Below are 18,905 nucleotides of genomic sequence, written 5' to 3'. Positions count from 1 at the left end.
GTAGAGTTCAGGTCCTGTTGGACTGACCCATTGCGAAACATAAAGCATCTCCGGGAACCCCGGTTGATCCAGGTCCGGACAGACGACTGAGCGAAACAGTTTCCAATTTTTGATAGACATAGAGTGTGTCCCGCCAACTCCCCAAATTCAACCAGACCCAGGACTGATCCAGAACTAAAACAGGACTACAACAGTTCAAAATCAGGACTACTTAGAATTTAATCAAAACAGAACCAGAATCAGAACTAGATGATAGTAGCACTAAAAATCATCATAGACCTGCACTACACTTATTTTTTTAATTCTACCAAAGTCCACTATTTAGATTGAGAAAAGTTTATATAATTATTATAATTTGAAAAATAACAAACCTAAAAAGAAACACTAGGTACGAGATACATGAGGACCTATGATACGGTGATAGTTTTGGTAAACAACCATTTGACTAACATGTGTGTCTCACCTGCTCTTGTTCATCTCTGTTCTGTCCTCATTCTCCTCTCTCTCTCCCTCTTTGTGCTGACAATCAAGCCAAACACCAACATCATCAAATAGACAGTTGAAACCAGATATTTAAACACTCTTCAGATAAAAACACAAATACTTTTTTAATTGTAACATCAAATCAGACTAAATGTTTATTTTTTAAGGTTGATAAATATAAAAAACATATTTGTTAACTTTAAGAAAGAGAGAAACTATCTGTATTTCTTAATTGTAAATGGCACCAAATTGTATTCAAACTGAGCCACACTCATGGAGCTCCACAATTCTTTTCCTGGTGTTTTGGTTGACATCTCTGGATGTTCCCATGTCACAGAAACAGGCTCTGTGTTTTGACTTATATGCATCCACAGGTGTGCCACCAATTTACTCACATGGACTCTACTAACCAATCAGAAGCTTCTGCAGCTCAGAATGGAATCGTCTGGAGTTTTCTTATTAATTAACAATAAACTTAGTGTATATGTACTCCTAAATTTGATGAAAGTGATAAAACAGCTCTGTCTCTCTTTATTCTGACATTTAACTAATTCAAAAGATATTTCAATATTTATTTATCCAAAACAAAACAAGTTTACTCTAAATTGATGTTGTACAGAAAAATTTTTCTTGTGTTTTCCATAAAGTGTATGTAAATATCTGGTTTCAACTGTGAATATACTGCTGTGTGTTGAAGTTCCTCTTGTTTTGCATAGAAATATACTGAACAACATACAAAGCATAATATATAAAATAACATCTACCATAGTTTTTTCTCTGAAAGAAGCTCCACATGTCCATTCTTGTATATCAGTGCATTACTGAAACCGATTTATTTAGCCGTGGAGGGAAACAACTGAAATATGAAATAAACACACATGTAAGCTAAGACTCTCTAAAGAAACAGCATTGTTGTTGTTCGGCTTTTCATTTCGCCATTTGTTGATTCACTGTAAGAAAGAGAAACGTAATATGGGCCAAGTGATCAGTTTGATATAAATCTTTTGTGATAAACCGTCGTATTTACATTATTTGTACAGCACGAATGATTTGCTTTGGTACCTCCAGTTCTCCTCTGTCTGCCTGGCTGCGCTTCTCCAACAGCTCACTCACAGGCAGCAGCTGCCCCGCCCCCTCGCTCAGTCACTTAGTGCCTGAGCTCGGATCATACCAATATTAGGGGGGATTTACGCACAGTCGTAAATTCCCACAGTGTGCACTATGTGCTTCGAATATTGTGTGTAGTTTTTGTTTTATAAAGTTGTCAGCCAGGCATCTAACTATGAAAAAATTACACTCCAAAAGACCCCGGGCTTCTGAACAAACAACCCGGGCTTAAGCCCAGTAAGTCAACCCCGCTCCGCCACTGATCTACACACAGGGTAGACTCTTGATGGAGTGATGAAGATCGGATATCTGCAGACATACCTAGGGGGTCAGAGGTAGTGATATGCGATACCACTGATTTTCTTTCCGATCCGATACCAAGTAATATTCAGGGTGGTATCGACGATACTGATCTGATACCAATACTTTGTACAAAAACTTATTTTATTTATTGTATCTCAAATTATAGCATCATAATGATTACAGGACATCAGATTTCTTGTTCTTATCACTTAATAATGCAGAGTTCATCATATAGAAATAAGAAAACTGAAGTTGTGCGCTGTTTGAACACCTTGCCTGCCTGCAGCACTAAAGGACTCCGTGAGAGACGTCTGTCTCGCCCTAGCAGCGTCGTCCCTGTCCCTGTCCTCCTCTTCAGTTCGCCTCAACATACGCTCGTTATATTCTGTGATATGATTTACTCTGAGGTGTTTGCAAGGTTAGTGATGTTGCCACAACCATACATGCCAACCCTCCCGATTTTTCCGGGAGAATCCCAAACTCCAGTGCCCCTCCCGAAAATCTTCCGGAGCCACCATTCTCCCGAATTTCTCCCACCCGGACAACAAAATTGAAAAACCATATCGCAGAATTTATAGCGCGGCCCAGCCAATTCCAGTTTCCAATATTACTCATATTTCTCTTTCTGGGTCGCAAAAAACTTTTAGCATGTTTTCAGGTGAGAATGTAGCTGTGTAAACTTCAAATATCTGAGCCGACCGACACATCGTCTTCAAACCCCCGCGGTCTTTCGCTACTCGGGTTAAACATCATATATAAGTCACTTTGATAACTTAAAAATGTTATTGTTTGGCTTTTTCAGTGTTTTATTTGTTCGTGAGTAAATCAGTTTGGCTGAGATTAAAGTTATTAGATTAGATTAAATTAAATTTAACTTTATTAATCCCTCAGAAGGGTTCCTCCGGGGTTTTCACACAGCTGAATAAACATTAAACAGAAGAGTTTACATCAGCGCCCGGTTATATTTTAGATAGCAAGGAGCAGACGGCAGCTTCACTCCACCGAGGGAGCTAGTGACGTGCTACCCGGCTTTCTTTAGACCGCCAAGGCCGGGTCCTCAGGTGGAAGCAGCCTCTGAATTTGGACACACCCGCTGTTTCCGGCCAGCCGATAATAACGGTGACATTTAACGTATTTTACCCGATAAATAAACCCTGTAAAATGTATTTATCACCCCCCAACAGCCCTTTTGAATGTCTCCCTTATTCTGAAGTTTCAAGGTTGGCAAGTATGGCCACAACACCTCACTTTTTTGCCACATGTATTGCTGCACAGTAGTTCTTTGCATCCAGCGCTTCATAGACGTCTTTGAGAACTTTTATCGAAGCAGTTCCAGTACTGTGCAGTTTCCTAAAACCAGACTGGAAGGGAGATAAAATCCTATTTTCATCCAGATAACTTTGAAGTTGATTATTTACCAGCCTTTGAAGAACCTTAGATAAGACACAGAGTTTGGAAATTGGCCTGTAATTACTAACTGTTGAAGAATCACCAGCTTTCAGTGGGGGAGTACAGAGGCACACTTCCACATCTGTGGTAAAGCCTTCTGTTGTAGAGAAAGATTAAAAATATAAGACACTGGCTCAGCTATGATATTTGCAGCCAAGTGCAAGAAGGAAGGAGAACGATTGTGAGGACGAGTTTCTGGTGTCGGGGCTATTCAAAGCCTTACAAACCTCTTCTACTGTGACAGGTGTGAAGGAAAAGGTATCAGTAAGCAGGAACTACGAGCAGACTTGTGTGCAAGAGGTTTACCATCAGATACTGTGCTGAACAAAGAACAAGAAGCAACAAAGTGTTTGTTAAAGCAACATTTCAGTTTTGACACAGGAGTGGAGTCGATATTTAAGTGAGGAGGAATCTCTGAGGAGTCACAGCTGGCAGAGACACTTTATAGTTTGCCAAAACCTCCTACGGTCGTTTGGACTGTCAGTCGTTAAAGTAAAAAATAGTTACATTGGATCTTGATGATGGAGGCAGTAATCCGATTACACAGCTAATGAAAACGTAGCCAATCAGCATCAGAGCCAGACTTCCTGCCCAGGCCTGGTTTCTCTCATGTAGGAGATCGGCCGGTGCTGAACCAAACCAGGCCTGTCCCGACCTTTCACCCTGACCTGGCAAAAAGGGGCGTGTCTGTCCACAAAGTAAACACAACTCTCCTGTAAATGTTCCCAAACTGACATTGTCAGCCTGTTTAATACGACCCCAGTTCAAACTGATGCGGGCTCGGAGCGTGAGATTTTAGTGTTTCTCACAGCACCAACTATAACTCAGGTCGTTGGCAAAAACTGCAGATGTGGAAAACTTACGCAGCATATTAGTTAAAAAAGGTCAATAAGAGCAGATTTATCTGGGTGTTTAGGATCAAGGCGTGTGAGGCTTTAAATAATTTGAGTCAGTTTTAAAAACAAGCAGCGTGCCTTAAAATCATCAGACACAGAAGAAAGCCAGTCCCAATGAAAATCATCCATCTGAAAGATGTCATTAAAATGCAGCTCAGATAAAAGTTGAACCAGAGACGGTGATGTGCTGGGGGAAGCAGGTGGAGGCTGATAGCAGCCAACAACAGTCTGATTTCCAAACAGATCAATAGTTAAGGCCAAGATTTCAAATGGCTGAGGTGCAGATGGAGAGAACAAGACTTGAGCAGCAAGACAGAGCTTCACATAAACTTCCAGACCTCCGCCTTTTCTGGGACAGTCTGAGTGCTAAATGTTAAATCCATCAGTTGCTACGTTTTTATCCACTAAAGATTTGGAAAGTCTCAGAAACAACAATGATACCAGCACCGCTTGAACAGGCCCAGATTCCAATCATATCCATGTTAGGAAGCACACGACATGATGCACGTGTAACCCAGACAGTTTTTAACATCTGCTGGTGTTTCACATTCAGCCAGAGGCCCAGGGTTAGGTTGGATACCAGACAATAATAAAAGCATCGTTATTAGACTCCTGAGCTCATTTATAGCTGACACCACATGTAGAGTTTAAGTTCACACAGAGACGATGACATTTTTCTAAAACCAGCAAACAATAAACAAGAAATGTAACAAGAGTTTCAGAAGAAGCTGTTTTACAGAGAAATGATTCCCTGAAGACAAAATTATTATTATCATCCTTTATTTCTCCAGGTGAAAATTTAATTGAGATTAAAAATGTTGTTTTCAAGAGAGACCTGGCATCATGGCAGAAAGAGTCAGAAATACATCATAATTTAAACAAATACAAAATAGGAAAAACATCCTACATAAACTTCATAAAGTTTCATTAACAGACTTTGAACAATGGACTTCAAACTTCCCCCCAAAACAACAGAGACACATTTGAAGATAATGAATGACATTTATCCCTCTAAAGAAGGACTTAGACTACGATTTAATATGAATGAGAACATGTTCATAAATGGATGCAACCAAAGATTTCATCAATCCCTAGACATACCTAGGGGGTCAGAGGTAGTGATATGCGATACCACTGATTTCCTTTCCGATCCGATACCAAGTAAAATTCAGGGTGGTATTGGCGATACTGATCCGATACCGATACTCTGTACAAAAACGTAGTATTTCATTGCATTTCATAATACAATATATAATTTTATTATGTAATTGTAATAATAACATAACCATATTGCTTCATAATGATTAGAGGACATCAGACAACTTGTTTTTATTTCTTAATAATGCAGAATAATCATATAGAAATAAAAAAAACTGACGTTGTGCGCCATTTGAGCATGTTGCCTGCCTGCAGCACTAAAGGACTCTGCGAGAGACGTCTGTCTCGCCCTAGCAGCACCTGTCCCTGTCCTCCTCTTCAGTTCATCTCAACATAAGCTTATCATATTCTGTGATGTGATTCACTCCGAGGTGTTTGACGAGGTCAGTGGTGTTGCCACAACAACGTGTCCACACATGACTCTGTTTGCGCTCAGCCATTGTTGTGAGTGTGCACGCCAGGGGCTGCGACACATTTATACAGCCGTATTCCGCATATGACTATGAAAGGCATAAGAGGAAGTAGTTCCTTCCAAATTAGACGATCCGAATTGTATAGTTTCTTTCCACTGCATTCATTTTAATGGAAAAACTACAAATTTACCCCAGAGTACTAAAATATCGATATTATAATATGAGAATCGATTCTAGAACATAAATTGCTGGTATCGGAAGAATCGATATTTCAGTATCGATCCGCACACCACTATTGATTTCACAAGATAAGAATGACGACTGAGTTGGAAGATTGTTTTATGTTTAATCAAATCTTTCATACATAAAGTCGGATTACAAAATCATCCCCTAAATTTGTTGTTTTATTCAAGGAATTGAAATTATAGACAAAATCTGTGAAATGAATTAAAGAAAACAAACCACAAAAACTCTATGATGCTCTAAACCCCCTGGTTTAGGTCGGCAAAACTTTGCTAGACCCGCCCCTGAGCAGTTACCAGCTGTCAGCTACTTAGAAAAGGATCCTGGTGTTATTTGTCTCTCAGAAACAGTTCATAACTTCCCATCAACTCATTCATGTCAACTGAAAGGTAAACCTGTTTCTCCATCACCTGCTCAGCTCTGATGATTCAGTAAGGACATCTCCTGGTTTCATCTTCATGTTTCCCTCTCACCACATATCCAAACCGACATCATGACCAGCAGCTTTACAGCTGTGGCTCCAGCAAACATCAGCTGATACTAGAAATTAATATTAAATAAATTCCAACAACAGCTGATCAAGCTTAAACGTGCTGCTGTTGTTTAGCGCGACATCCGCTGGTTTCCTCTTTCTGGCGCAAAGTGGATGATAAAAAAAACAAGAGAGAAAAGCCGATCAGCTGATCATTGATCAGTTTCATGATTGAAGTAGCAACAGGAGAGAGAGGGGAGAGAATGACAGTGTAAAGACACAGAATAAATCCAGCTTTGTGTCTTTTCCATTCTAGCTGAAGTCCGGGACAAACTGTGTTCCTTCTCAGCTCAACACGAAACGCGTAATATTTTCTCTGAATACGAGACGATTCTGTTTTTTACAGGACGGTTGGAAACTCTACTAAAATAAAGTTCACTATCAGTAACATCATAGCACCACCCAGCTGTATAGAAACTCCGTCATGCTAGCTAGTACGCAGTACGAGTTATTGTAACTGACTGTAAAAAGTCAGCACAAGGAAAATAAACTCCACCTAAACTTGGTGAGATCAAATATATTTTCCTTTGGCTTTGTTTTCTTCCCATTTGTGGCTTTAATGTAGTGTTACATCCTGTTTGTTTGCTTCCATCTGTATACATGTCCAGATTCACTGTTATGTTTCTATTCTTACATTGCTGTGTGATCACTGTTCCCTCTGCTGACTGATGTGACCTTTTGTATCTTACACTGATACTTGTCATATTTGTATCTGCGCCTAAAAGATAAAAAGTTTTCCATGCTAAAACACAGCTCCACCTCCTGCAGTTCTCCCTCTGAACCACTAGATGTCTCTGTTATCTAAATGAAGATGTGCAGCACAGCAACCACAGCAGCGCTCAGATCACACGTGTCCTGTTATTATGTATAAAAGCATGAAACAGGTGAGACAGGTGGGAACAATATTAATGTTGTGGAAATATATGAAAAAGCAACAGAAGAGCGAAAACATTTCGTGTTTCTAGAAAGATCTTTCAGCTCATAGCTGCTCACAGACTGTATTTACAAGTGACAAACTGCAACTCTACAGTACATCTACAGTATATATCAAATATATTCTGTATTCAAATCTATTGAGTGATGTTTGAAAGTCTTTCCAGGTGAGTTTGATCCAGGAGGGTCTGAAGCCAGAGTCAGACAGAGACTGTGCAGAGACTGTAGAAGGACAGAGCAGCAGCAGAGCAGTCCAGATACACTGATGATCCTCTGTCAGATCCAGAGGGACACACAGGGATGATGCTGGACTCTACATTGTGTCTGACAGTGGAGCTGTTCTCAGAGCAGTTCACTCTGCAGCACTGACAGTCATCTGCACTTCTTCTCATTCCTCTGTCAGTCACTGCTGGATGAAGCTCTCCTCTCCACCTCCCAGTAACATGGCCCAGTCAGAGCGTCTCTACACACAAGCTGCTGCTGCTTCAACCTCTCTGGATCATCAGGACACAGCTCCTCCTCTCTCAGCACACACACCGTCCTGTTTACCATCATCAGCTGCACCTGCAGAGAGAAGAAGGAAGAGCAGAGGAGATAAACGAGTGTTTCCAGAGACTCTTCATCAGCTGTCAGTCAGTGATGCAGCACATCCAGTATAAAGAGCAGCAGGGACTTCAGTGCTGGGACTGTACTAGGACTCATTGTTGCTTCACTTTTTCTAATCTTTGGATTTTTATTGAAGTTGATGAAGATGTTTTTCCCTCCTAATTTGAGTTTGGACTTTCATTCATTAGAAGAACCTTGGTGTGTCCACTCTGAGCTCTGTAGGAACCCCAACAACAAGCCCAACAATCCAGATGGATGGTTCCAGCTGTTAACTGGAGGAATTCCATCCAAACATCTGCTCTCACTAAATTCTTCCTCACCTACAGACTGTCTTCTTCACTGCTTTAAACTTGGAAATGAATGCAGTCATTGGTCTGCGTGCTGCTTTGTTCAGAGAGCTGATTGGCTGTTGACACTGTTTGATCAGAGCGTGTCAGCCGTTACTATGGTGACCATAAAGGTCAGAAACAGGAAGTGTTTGTGTCCAATCCTGAAGCCTGTCACCGTTCTCCTCTCACAGCTTCACTGAGAAGCTGCAGCTTTACAGGAAACACTGGATCTTTGTTTCATACTGACTGTGTTTAGTACAATACTGCTGACAGCACCACCCACTCACTCCATCACTCTACTTACTCCAGAGTCTCCAGTCTGTAGTCTGGACTCTGCTGAAGATCAGACAGCGGCTTCACATCTGGATCCTTCAGGTTGTTTCCTCTCAGCTCCAGCTCTCTCAGATGGGAGGGGTTGGACTTCAGTGCTGCTGCCAGATAATCACAGCTGATCTCTGACAAACCACAGAAACTCAATCTGTATAAAGAATGAAAGATGTAAGTTTATTAGACAAAGTGTGAGCTTGAAATCATTCAGTGTTTCATCATCTGTTCAGAGCTGAAGAAGGTTCAGAATGTAGAAGTTTAGAAAATGGAAACTCCAAACAGCTGAAGCCAACAGGAAGCAGCTTCAAACAGGAAACTGTGCAGAGTTTCAGACTATATGTCCTGATGCAGCCAGTTGGATTTTGGAGATTTGAATCTCTGTTCTGTGACTAAGTCCTTGAATCATTTCTTCCAGTTGGTCCAACAAGACAGACTAAGTATTGGACATGTGTTGTGGCTCCATTAGGGGAGCTCCTAAATGTGATGTGATGGCCCCTCTGGGTCAGGTGTAAGCCATAGGTGTCAAACTCTGGCCAGCGGGACAAATTTGGCCCGCGAAGCCATAAAAAATTACTATTAGAGCTGACCTGCCAGTATTATACAGTGCCTGTACTGCTAATACTACAATTCCCAGAATGCTCTGTTGGTGTTTTGGCACGTCAGTCATGACAGGACCCATTAGCACCCTCTCCTCTGTTGACCATAGTCATAGCAACCATGCAAATACTGCCATGCTACCTATCCCAAAATGGAAAAAAAGACATGCAGAAAACAGGAGCTTTCTGGACAGGTGGGAGAATATGATGAAAATTTGATAAATGATAAAATGATAAAATTTAATTCAGAAGGCTGCAAATACATTTTTTATTTAAGAAATGAATTCCACTGATGTGTTATTTAATGTGTGTAATATTAAGTTATATATATGGTTATATAAGTTATATATATTGTTTAGTATTAAGCTTTGCTTGTTCCATATTCAGTTTTTCAGCAAAACTTGTTTGAGTCCATAAGAAAAGATTCCTTGTTATATTTGGAGGAAGATTTTTTTTCAATGAATATTAATGTTAGCCCGCGACTTTGATCCAGTTTTGAATTTTGGCCCACTGTGTATTTGAGTTTGACACCCCTGATGTAAGCTTTCTAATGCAGCTTTGATCTTCACAGTCTGCTTCATTCTAACCCTGAATGTCAGAGTGTTCCTCCTTCTCTTTCCCATCATTCATGCTGGCAGTGGAGGAGATTTGGATGTTGGACTGTGTTTTGGATGATGTGTGTATGTTTGTGTTGGACTGCTGTCTGTAAAGCAAACGCACATTTTGCTTTGGATTTCAGTGTCACACAGACTTTAAGGTGGAATGAAGAGTTGGAGAGTTTCACAGTGAATTATCCAGTGGAGGATTTTTCTTCTTCTTTGAAGGTTTGAAATGTGAACATTGTTCTGCTGCAGTCAATGGACTAAACCAGAGAAGAAGAAAACAGACTTTACCATGAAGATCCTCAGTGTGGATCAGTATAATATCAGCCTGATGTCTGCAGTTTAGTGTCAGCACAACTTTCACATCATATTCATCTCAGCACAACTAAAACATGCTGACTGACCCGAGAGTTTCAAGTCCACATCCTGGACTCTCCAGGAAACCACACAGATGCTTGACTCCTGGATCCTGCAGCTTGTTGTTCCAGCTCAGGTCCAGCTGTCTCAGATGGGAGGGGTTGGACTTCAGTGCTGCTGCCAGATAATCACAGCTGATCTCTGACAAACAACAGCCCCACAATCTGTATAAAGAATGAAAGATGTAAGTTTATTAGACAAAGTGTGAGCTTGAAATCATTCAGTGTTTCATCATCTGTTTAGAGCTGAAGAAGGTTCAGAATGTAGAAGTTTAGAAAATGGAAACTCCAAACAGCTGAAGCCAACAGGAAGCAGCTTCAAACAAACACAACAAGAGAAAAAACTCTGAATGTTTCACATTAAAGTCGTACATTTATCATAAAAACAGGACAAAGACTTGAAAAAGTCGTGTTTTTCCTTCCAGGAACCACAAGGCTTCACTTTTAAAGGTGAAGTGTGAAAGAAATGGACATATTTGAAGTCCAACACCTTTTTCCAGTCACATTATTAAAGCAGACAAACTACAAGCTCATTTTCATTCCAACAAGTCATCTTCTGACCTGGACTAACAACACTGGTCTCTATGTGCAGCTGGCTGTGAGACCAGTGCTCAGGGAGCGTCTACAAAGTGCAACACTGAAAGAACATCACACACTCATTTGCTTCCAGCACTTTCACACAAACATCTACTGTCATTATTGTCACCAAACTCTGTGGATCCTTTATTGCAAATTCAAATGGGATCAAATGGTCAGACAAAAGAGGGTTATGAGGAAATATGATGAAATGTTGTGTATTAGCAGCAAGTTATTGAATCATTTTCCTCAGAAACCAAACAAAATGATTGACAAACATGTTTTTACAAACTCAGTGTTGGACTTGGATCAGCAGGATAAGCTGATGTTTAAAGGCATAAATGATATTTTTGATGTTTCTCAAGTACTTAAACTCATACTGTTCGCAGATGACACCAACATATTTTTCAGTAGCGATGATTATACTGATCTTGTAATGACCGTAAACAGGGAGCTAAAATTAATAAAAAAATGGATGGACATAAATAAATTATCATTAAATATAAATAAAACTAAAGCAATGTTTTTTGGTAATTTAAAATATAATATAGAATTACCAATTATCATTGAAGGTGTACCAATTGATAATGTGAGTGAAAACAAATTTTTGGGAGTCGTAATTGATAATAAAATTTCATGGAAACCCCACGTCAGACACATAAAAACCAAAATTTCTAGAAGCCTCGCAGTTTTGAACAAAGTGAAACAATTCCTTGATAAAGATGCACTTCGTACTCTGTACTGTACCCTGGTTCTTCCATATCTTACATATTGTGTGGAAGTGTGGGGAAATACATATAAAAATACAACTAATCCATTAGTCACAGTACAGAAACGAGCACTGCGTATTATTCACAAGGCTGGTTATCTAGATCATACTCACAAATTCTTTCTTCAGGCAAAGTTACTTAAATTCCAGGATCTGGTTAATTACAATACATCCATAATGTTGTATAAAGCTTTTACTAAACTTTTACCGGCAAATTTACAAACTAGATTTGAAATTCGAGAAAAGGTTTATAATGTGAGAGGCTTTGGAGAATTCAAATTACCCAGAACTCGAACAACCCGTAAAGGCTTTTGTGTGTTTGTATGTGGTGTGAAAATCTGGAACAGTCTGAGTTTACAATTGAAACAATGCAAAAATATTCATAGATTTAAATTTCTCTACAAACAGTTGGTCTGGTCACAGTATACTCAATGATGGTTTTTAGTGTGCTCTGTAATGTCTGTCCTCTTACCATTGCTGGTATGGATTCCAAAATAAAAAAAAATGAAAAAGTGTGCGTATGTATGTACATATATGTACTTGTGTGTGTAGATATATATGTATGTATATGTATGTGTGTTTGTTACTTGTAGTTATTACTGCCTGTTACCTGTGGTAATGCAATTTATAATTTATATATTCTGTATTCAGTTATGAAGGCTCTAATTGTTGGTTGCGAGCTGCCGCTTAGATGCTTGTATGTGCCCGGGGCTGTTGATGGGTCTGTATGCAATGATGGGCGTAGCTGCGGGAAGTTTATTGTTTTTTTTGTTGATGAGTGAGTATAGGGGTGGGATTTAATAAGTTTTCTTCGTCCCACTCCTTTTTCAGGCAATTTTTGTTTTTTGTTTTGTGTATTTTATGTTCAATATAGGTATTTGTTGTGCCTGAAAATGAACAAATAAATGAAAATGAATGAAATGAATGAATGAGTCTCGCTGTATGAGAGTCCAGTTATTACTCAATATTTATGGATGATGTTCTTTCAGTGTTGCACTTTGTAGACGCTCCCTGAGCCTCACAGCCAGCTGCACATGGACAAGCTGACATTACCCAGCATTAGAGGCGGGTGTAAAAAAATGGATTTTCCTATTTAAATGGTTTTAATTTGATTAAAGCGATGTTGATTCATTCAATCCTGAATCGATTTTTAATATAAATGTATTTTGCCAGAATCTCAGGTTAAAGCTCCCAAAAGTATTTCAACAACAAGCAAACAGATAAAACAGTAAATGAGAGCAGCTAAACACACAAAGATGGAAACACAGAGCGTGGATCGTTCACTCGACGGCACGTACACGGACACGCCGTCGGGGCTGAAAGTGGACAGCTCACAGATCCTGAAGCTGCAGGTTTCATCTGTCTCCAACCAAAACTGACTGAACCAGCAGCAGAAGAAGATCCAAACTACGCTTTACGTTTGATGAACATCGTCATGAATTCTCTCTGACTTTGACGTTTACTTCCTGCACAGCTCTCTCTCTCTCAGTGTACTTCAAGAACAGTTTACTTTCAAAAATCTGTTTCCTGCATTATTCACTGCTTATTACGCACCAGTCTGCTGTTGTGTTCACTGCTGTCGGCCTCCCAAAACAAAGCCTCATTTCTGCTGTTCAGTACTGAAGAAATGTAAACCTTTTAAAATGATGACAGATTACAAACTCTCAGCTGTGTCTGTAATCAAACCTCTGTAACTTTGCTTCCCTTCAGCAGCATCAGCTCATGTTCACATGTTGATTCATGGTTTGCTTCAGTTTTTGATGGACTGCAGAATATTTTGAAGGTTATCTGCTATAAAAAGCCAGAACAGGAAAATCTGCTTCATGTGTTTCTGTTTGATCCTCAGTGACTTTGACACAAAGGCCTCTGCTGTGATGATCACACCTCTGATCAAGTCTCACAGTGTCAGCTTTGTTTTTATACATATGGATATGTGCTGATAAATGATCATAATTATAATATTTCCCACTGTCTGCTGTGTGCCGTGACCTTTGACCTGCTAAAGACAGTCAGCTGTGGATTATTCATTGTTGTGCCTGATACTTAGAACTGTGAGGAAGAACACTACACAGTTAATCAGGGTCCCCTCTCTCTGAATCAGGAAAGGTGGGCAGGCCGCATGTGGGCCGCGGGCCATACGTTGAGTCTCACTGTTTGAAATGTGAACATTGTTCTGCTGCAGTCAATGGACTAAACCAGAGAAGAAGAAAACAGACTTTACCATGAAGATCCTCAGTGTGGATCAGTATAATATCAGCCTGATGTCTGCAGTTTAGTGTCAGCACAACTTTCACATCATATTCATCTCAGCACAACTAAAACATGCTGACTGACCTCAGAGTTTCAAGTCCACATCCTGGACTCTCCAGGAAACCACACAGATGCTTCACTCCTGAATCCTGCAGGTTGTCGTTGTTACTCAGGTCCAGCTCTCTCAGATGGGAGGGGTTGGACTTCAGTGCTGCTGCCAGATAATCACAGCTGATCTCTGACAAACCACAGCTCCACAATCTGTATAAAGAATGAAAGATGTAAGTTTATTAGACAAAGTGTGAGCTTGAAATCATTCAGTGTTTCATCATCTGTTCAGAGCTGAAGAAGGTTCAGAATGTAGAAGTTTAGAAAATGGAAACTCCAAACAGCTGAAGCCAACAGGAAGCAGCTTCAAACAAACACAACAAGAGAAAAAACTCTGAATGTTTCACATTAAAGTCGTACATTTATCATAAAAACAGGACAAAGACTTGAAAAAGTCGTGTTTTTCCTTCCAGGAACCACAAGGCTTCACTTTTAAAGGTGAAGTGTGAAAGAAATGGACATATTTGAAGTCCAACACCTTTTTCCAGTCACATTATTAAAGCAGACAAACTACAAGCTCATTTTCATTCCAACAAGTCATCTTCTGACCTGGACTAACAACACTGGTCTCTATGTGCAGCTGGCTGTGAGACCAGTGCTCAGGGAGCGTCTACAAAGTGCAACACTGAAAGAACATCACACACTCATTTGCTTCCATCATCCAACCTGAAGAGGAAACAGACACGGCTCCCCTTCAAAGTAAAAGCTGCTCCTTTTGGACACAGTATCAAAGATCGTCTACAGTATAACATAGAAAACACAGAACAAAGTTTTGGTTGTTTTTAAATTGTGCAGAAATGAAACTACACTAAGCTCAATTATGTGACAGACATTTCATCCCATGTCAGTTTGGCCTCATCCTGGGCCGGGTTATCCAGCACACACTCTGACCACAGGCCCAGGGGCCACGCACAGCTGGGCTCCATCCAAGAGACAGGAAACAAACCAACACAATAATAAAAAGCACCATGTGATCTTCTCACATCTTCAAGACAAACATAGTAAAAACATGAGCATATTTGTTTCCTGATAAAATGATGTGACAGGTAGAACAGAGTAAAGTGGTGGTGTTACAGCCTTTCTCCCCTCTGCTGCCGAGGCTGTTAGTCTCTCACAAACTCAGCTACAGGACTTCCAAATGAAAGAGGGAGACCACCCTGACCATCACTCCAGCTGAAAACATCACACTTCCATTAAAGTTGGTGAGAAAATGTTGAGCAGGATGAGCTGCTGGCTAATCTGGAGGCTGTAGCAGCAGCTCACAGTCACAGTGGATTTCCACTCATGAAAAAGCTCTGGCTGCTTCATTTCTCATCTCATATCAGAGACTTTAAAGCTTCACTGAAGCTGTACTGTGATGCTTCCATATTCCAGTGAGGCCTCCATAATGATTTCAGCTGTTCTGTACACACACTGTGTGCCCTGTATGGCTCAAAGTCTCTGCAGCCTGTTTTTATCTGCTATCATCAGATCTTCATCATCCTCATTCACATCCCTCACACACTCTACAGCCTCATCAGCACTGACTTCATCTTCACTGACTGATGGAGCACAACATGAACCTGTGGAGGCTGAAACACTGTCCTGTCAAACATCTCCCCGTCACCACTCCACTTCTGTCAGCCTTTAAATGAACCCTGCTCAAGTCTGTCACTTCTGTTTGGAGGCAAAAGAGGTTAAAGATTATGCCACTACATTCTTGTCTAGAAAATATTAAAAGTGTATTTGGTGACACACAAAAAAGGGTAAAGTTTAAGTATAGTTTGGGTCCACACATGTCCAAACCCTGGTGTGTAGGCCTACTTAGTATTGAGAAAAGCCCACTAAAAGAACGCCCACCAGACCAAAGCAATGGTTTTGACTTGATCAGCATTAACCCCGCCCCCTGACTTTGATGGGTGAAGCTGACAAATAAAATGCAGCGATGCAGGGCCAGGAGTAGCAACGTGAATTAAATAAATACATCATTAAATAATTTGTTAAATGTGTCAGTAAAATAATTAAAATAGAAAACAAACCAATAATTGATTAAATATGTAATTAACTAATTAGAATTGTACATAAATAAATAATGAATTATTTTAAATGAAATTAACTGATAATTCATTATCAATATATTTTTTTAATTAATTACTGAAATAAATTATTCATTAGTGATGTATTTATTTAATAAACCATAAAATTATTGCTAGTTTACTCAAAATAAATTTAAGACATCAATATTAAAGGTTAAATTATGATAATGAATACATGCAACTATAACTGATGACGTAAGAATTTGGATTTTTTAAGCTAAAGCGAAGGTGCTGACTCACTTGGCATGTTACTCTCAAATCCTCCCTAATAACAATAACATAGTTACACTTTAGCCACAAGAGGGCAGCAGCATTAATACAAGTCACGTGTATATAAAGGTACAGTGATTATATTACAGTGATTTTGACAAAAACAAAACAGAAGTTGATGGCAGTGTGTTTTTCCATAACAAACCAACCAAATTAAATCATAAAAACTTTATAACTTACAGAGCTTTTTTAGAGGCTTTGACCACTGGCAGCAGCCTCAGAAGAGCCTCCTCTGAAGCAGAGTATTTCTGCAGGTCAAACACATCCAGATCTTTTTCTGATGACAGTAAGATGAAGACCAGAGCTGACCACTGAGCAGGAGACAGTTTATCTGTGGAGAGACGTCCTGATCTCAGGGACTGTTGGATCTCCTCCACTAGAGAACGATCATTCAGTTCATTCAGACAGTGAAACAGATTGATGCTTTTCTCTGCAGACAGATTCTCACTGAGCTTCTTCTTGATGTACTGAACTGCTTCTTGATTGGTCTGTGAGCTACTTCCTGTTTGTGTCATCAGGCCTTGCAAACGAGTTTGATTAGTCTTCAGACCCAAGAGAAAACGAAGGAACAAGTCCAGGTGTCCATTGGGGCTCTTTAAGGCCTTGTCCACAGCACACTGGTAGAAGTATTTCTCTGAAGATTTTCTTGTTTGAAACACCTTCCAAGTTGTTTGTTGTTCTTCCAGCAGATTGAGTCCAGAGTTGATGAAGGTCAGGTGGACATGAAGAGCAGCCAGAAACTCCTGAACACTGAGATGAACAAAGCAGAACACCTTGTTCTGGTACAGTTGTGTCTCCTCTTTAAAGATCTGTGTGAACAGTCCTGAGTACACTGAGGCTGCTCTGATATCGATGCCACACTCTGTCAGGTCTGATTCATAGAAGATCAGGTTTCCTTTCTGCAGCTGATCAAAAGCCAGTTTTCCCAGTGACTCAATCATCTTCCTGCTCTCTGGTCTCCAGTGTGGATCTGTCTCAGATCCTCCATCATATTTGATCCTCTTGACTTTGGCCTGAACCACCAGGAAGTGGATGTACATCTCAGTCAGGGTGTTGGGCAGCTCTCCTCCCTCTCTGGTTTCCAGCACATCCTCCAGAACTGTAGCAGTGATCCAGCAGAAGACTGGGATGTGACACATGATGTGGAGGCTTCGAGCTTTCTTGATGTGGGAGATGATCCTGCTGGCCTGCTCCTCATCTCTGAATCTCTTCCTGAAGTACTCCTCCTTCTGTGGGTCAGTGAACCCTCTCACCTCTGTCACCATGTCGACACACTGAGGAGGGATCTGATTGGCTGCTGCAGGTCGTGTTGTTATCCAAAGGCGAGCAGAAGGGAGCAGGTTCCCTCTGATGAGGTTTGTCAGCAGCTCATCCAATGAGGTGGACTTTCTTGTTTCAGTCAGGATTTTAGTTTTGTTGAAGTCCAAATTAAGTCGACACTCATCCAGACCATCAAGTATGAACACAACCTGGAAGTCTTCAAGCTTGCAGATTCCTGATTCGTTAGTTTGATTAAAGAAGTGATGAACAAGTTCCACCAAGCTGAACTTTTCCTCTTTCAGCACATTCAGCTCTCTGAAAGTGAATGGAAATATGAACTGGATGTCCTGGTTGGCTTTGTCTTCAGCCCAGTCCAGGCTGTATTTCTGTGTTAAGACTGTTTTCCCAATGCCAGCCACTCCCTTTGTCAGCACTGTTCTGATTGGTTCGTCTCTTCCAGGTGAGGCTTTAAAGATGTCTTCTTGTCTGATTGTTGTTTCTGGTCTGTCTGGTTTCCTGGATGCTGTTTCAATCTGTCTGACCTCATGTTCCTCATTGACCTGTGCAGTCCCTCCCTCTGTGATGTAGAGCTCTGTGTAGATCTGATTCAGGAGGGTTGGGCTTCCTGCTTTAGCGATGCCCTCAAACACACACTGGAACTTCTTCTTCAGTTGGGCTTTAAGTTCACGTTTACGGAGTGGAGCAAATATTTCTGAAGGTAAGAAATTCAGAAAAAACTATTATATAATAAATATCATAGCCTTTCAGTACCCTGAAAGGATGAATGTCTATTGGTCCATTTCTTGAGCTATTAGGAAAGATCAATATTCAGTCTTTAGAGAAATTCTCTTACTGCTCTGCAGATGGTCAGCCATCTCATGCTGCTTAAGTCTCCTCAAGAAGTGGAGTGTGATCTTCAGAAATGCTTCTCTGCAGCTCTTTCTTTCATCTTCATCCTCACCTTCAAACATCTCCTCATCCTCCATCTGGCTCTTTAAAGTTTCTGGGTGATCTGGACTCAGAAGCTTCTGGATCTTCTTCAGCTCGTTCTTCACAAACATGGTGATGTTGTCCTCCAGCCGCTGGAAAAGAAGACTATATGAATTACCCAGTGGTAAATGGACTGGTTCTTATATAGCTCTCTTTGATACTCTGTGCACACAAAGCATTTTATACAACATGCCTCATTCAACCAAGCACATTG

General features: G+C 40.4%; 1 protein-coding gene across 1 annotated transcript in view; it reads right to left on the bottom strand.

Moving 5' to 3' along the window:
- Nucleotides 1–18,905, bottom strand: part of LOC309702571 (uncharacterized protein) — a 546,755-nt gene that overhangs the window by 513,552 nt on the left and 14,298 nt on the right. The window contains exons 8-11 of the mRNA XM_082527164.1: nucleotides 18,555–18,783; nucleotides 16,622–18,413; nucleotides 14,073–14,249; nucleotides 10,382–10,558 (exon numbers count right to left, since the gene is read on the bottom strand). Coding sequence (XP_082383290.1) covers nucleotides 10,382–10,558; nucleotides 14,073–14,249; nucleotides 16,622–18,413; nucleotides 18,555–18,783 — 2,375 coding nt within the window. The remainder of the gene's footprint in view (nucleotides 1–10,381; nucleotides 10,559–14,072; nucleotides 14,250–16,621; nucleotides 18,414–18,554; nucleotides 18,784–18,905) is intronic.

This window comes from Aulonocara stuartgranti (genome assembly GCF_965226115.1).
Source record: "Aulonocara stuartgranti genome assembly, chromosome: 3".
NCBI lineage: Eukaryota > Metazoa > Chordata > Actinopteri > Cichliformes > Cichlidae > Aulonocara > Aulonocara stuartgranti.
The sequence above is the reverse complement of the archived record's forward strand: the minus strand, read 5'-3'. Positions and strand labels throughout refer to the sequence as shown.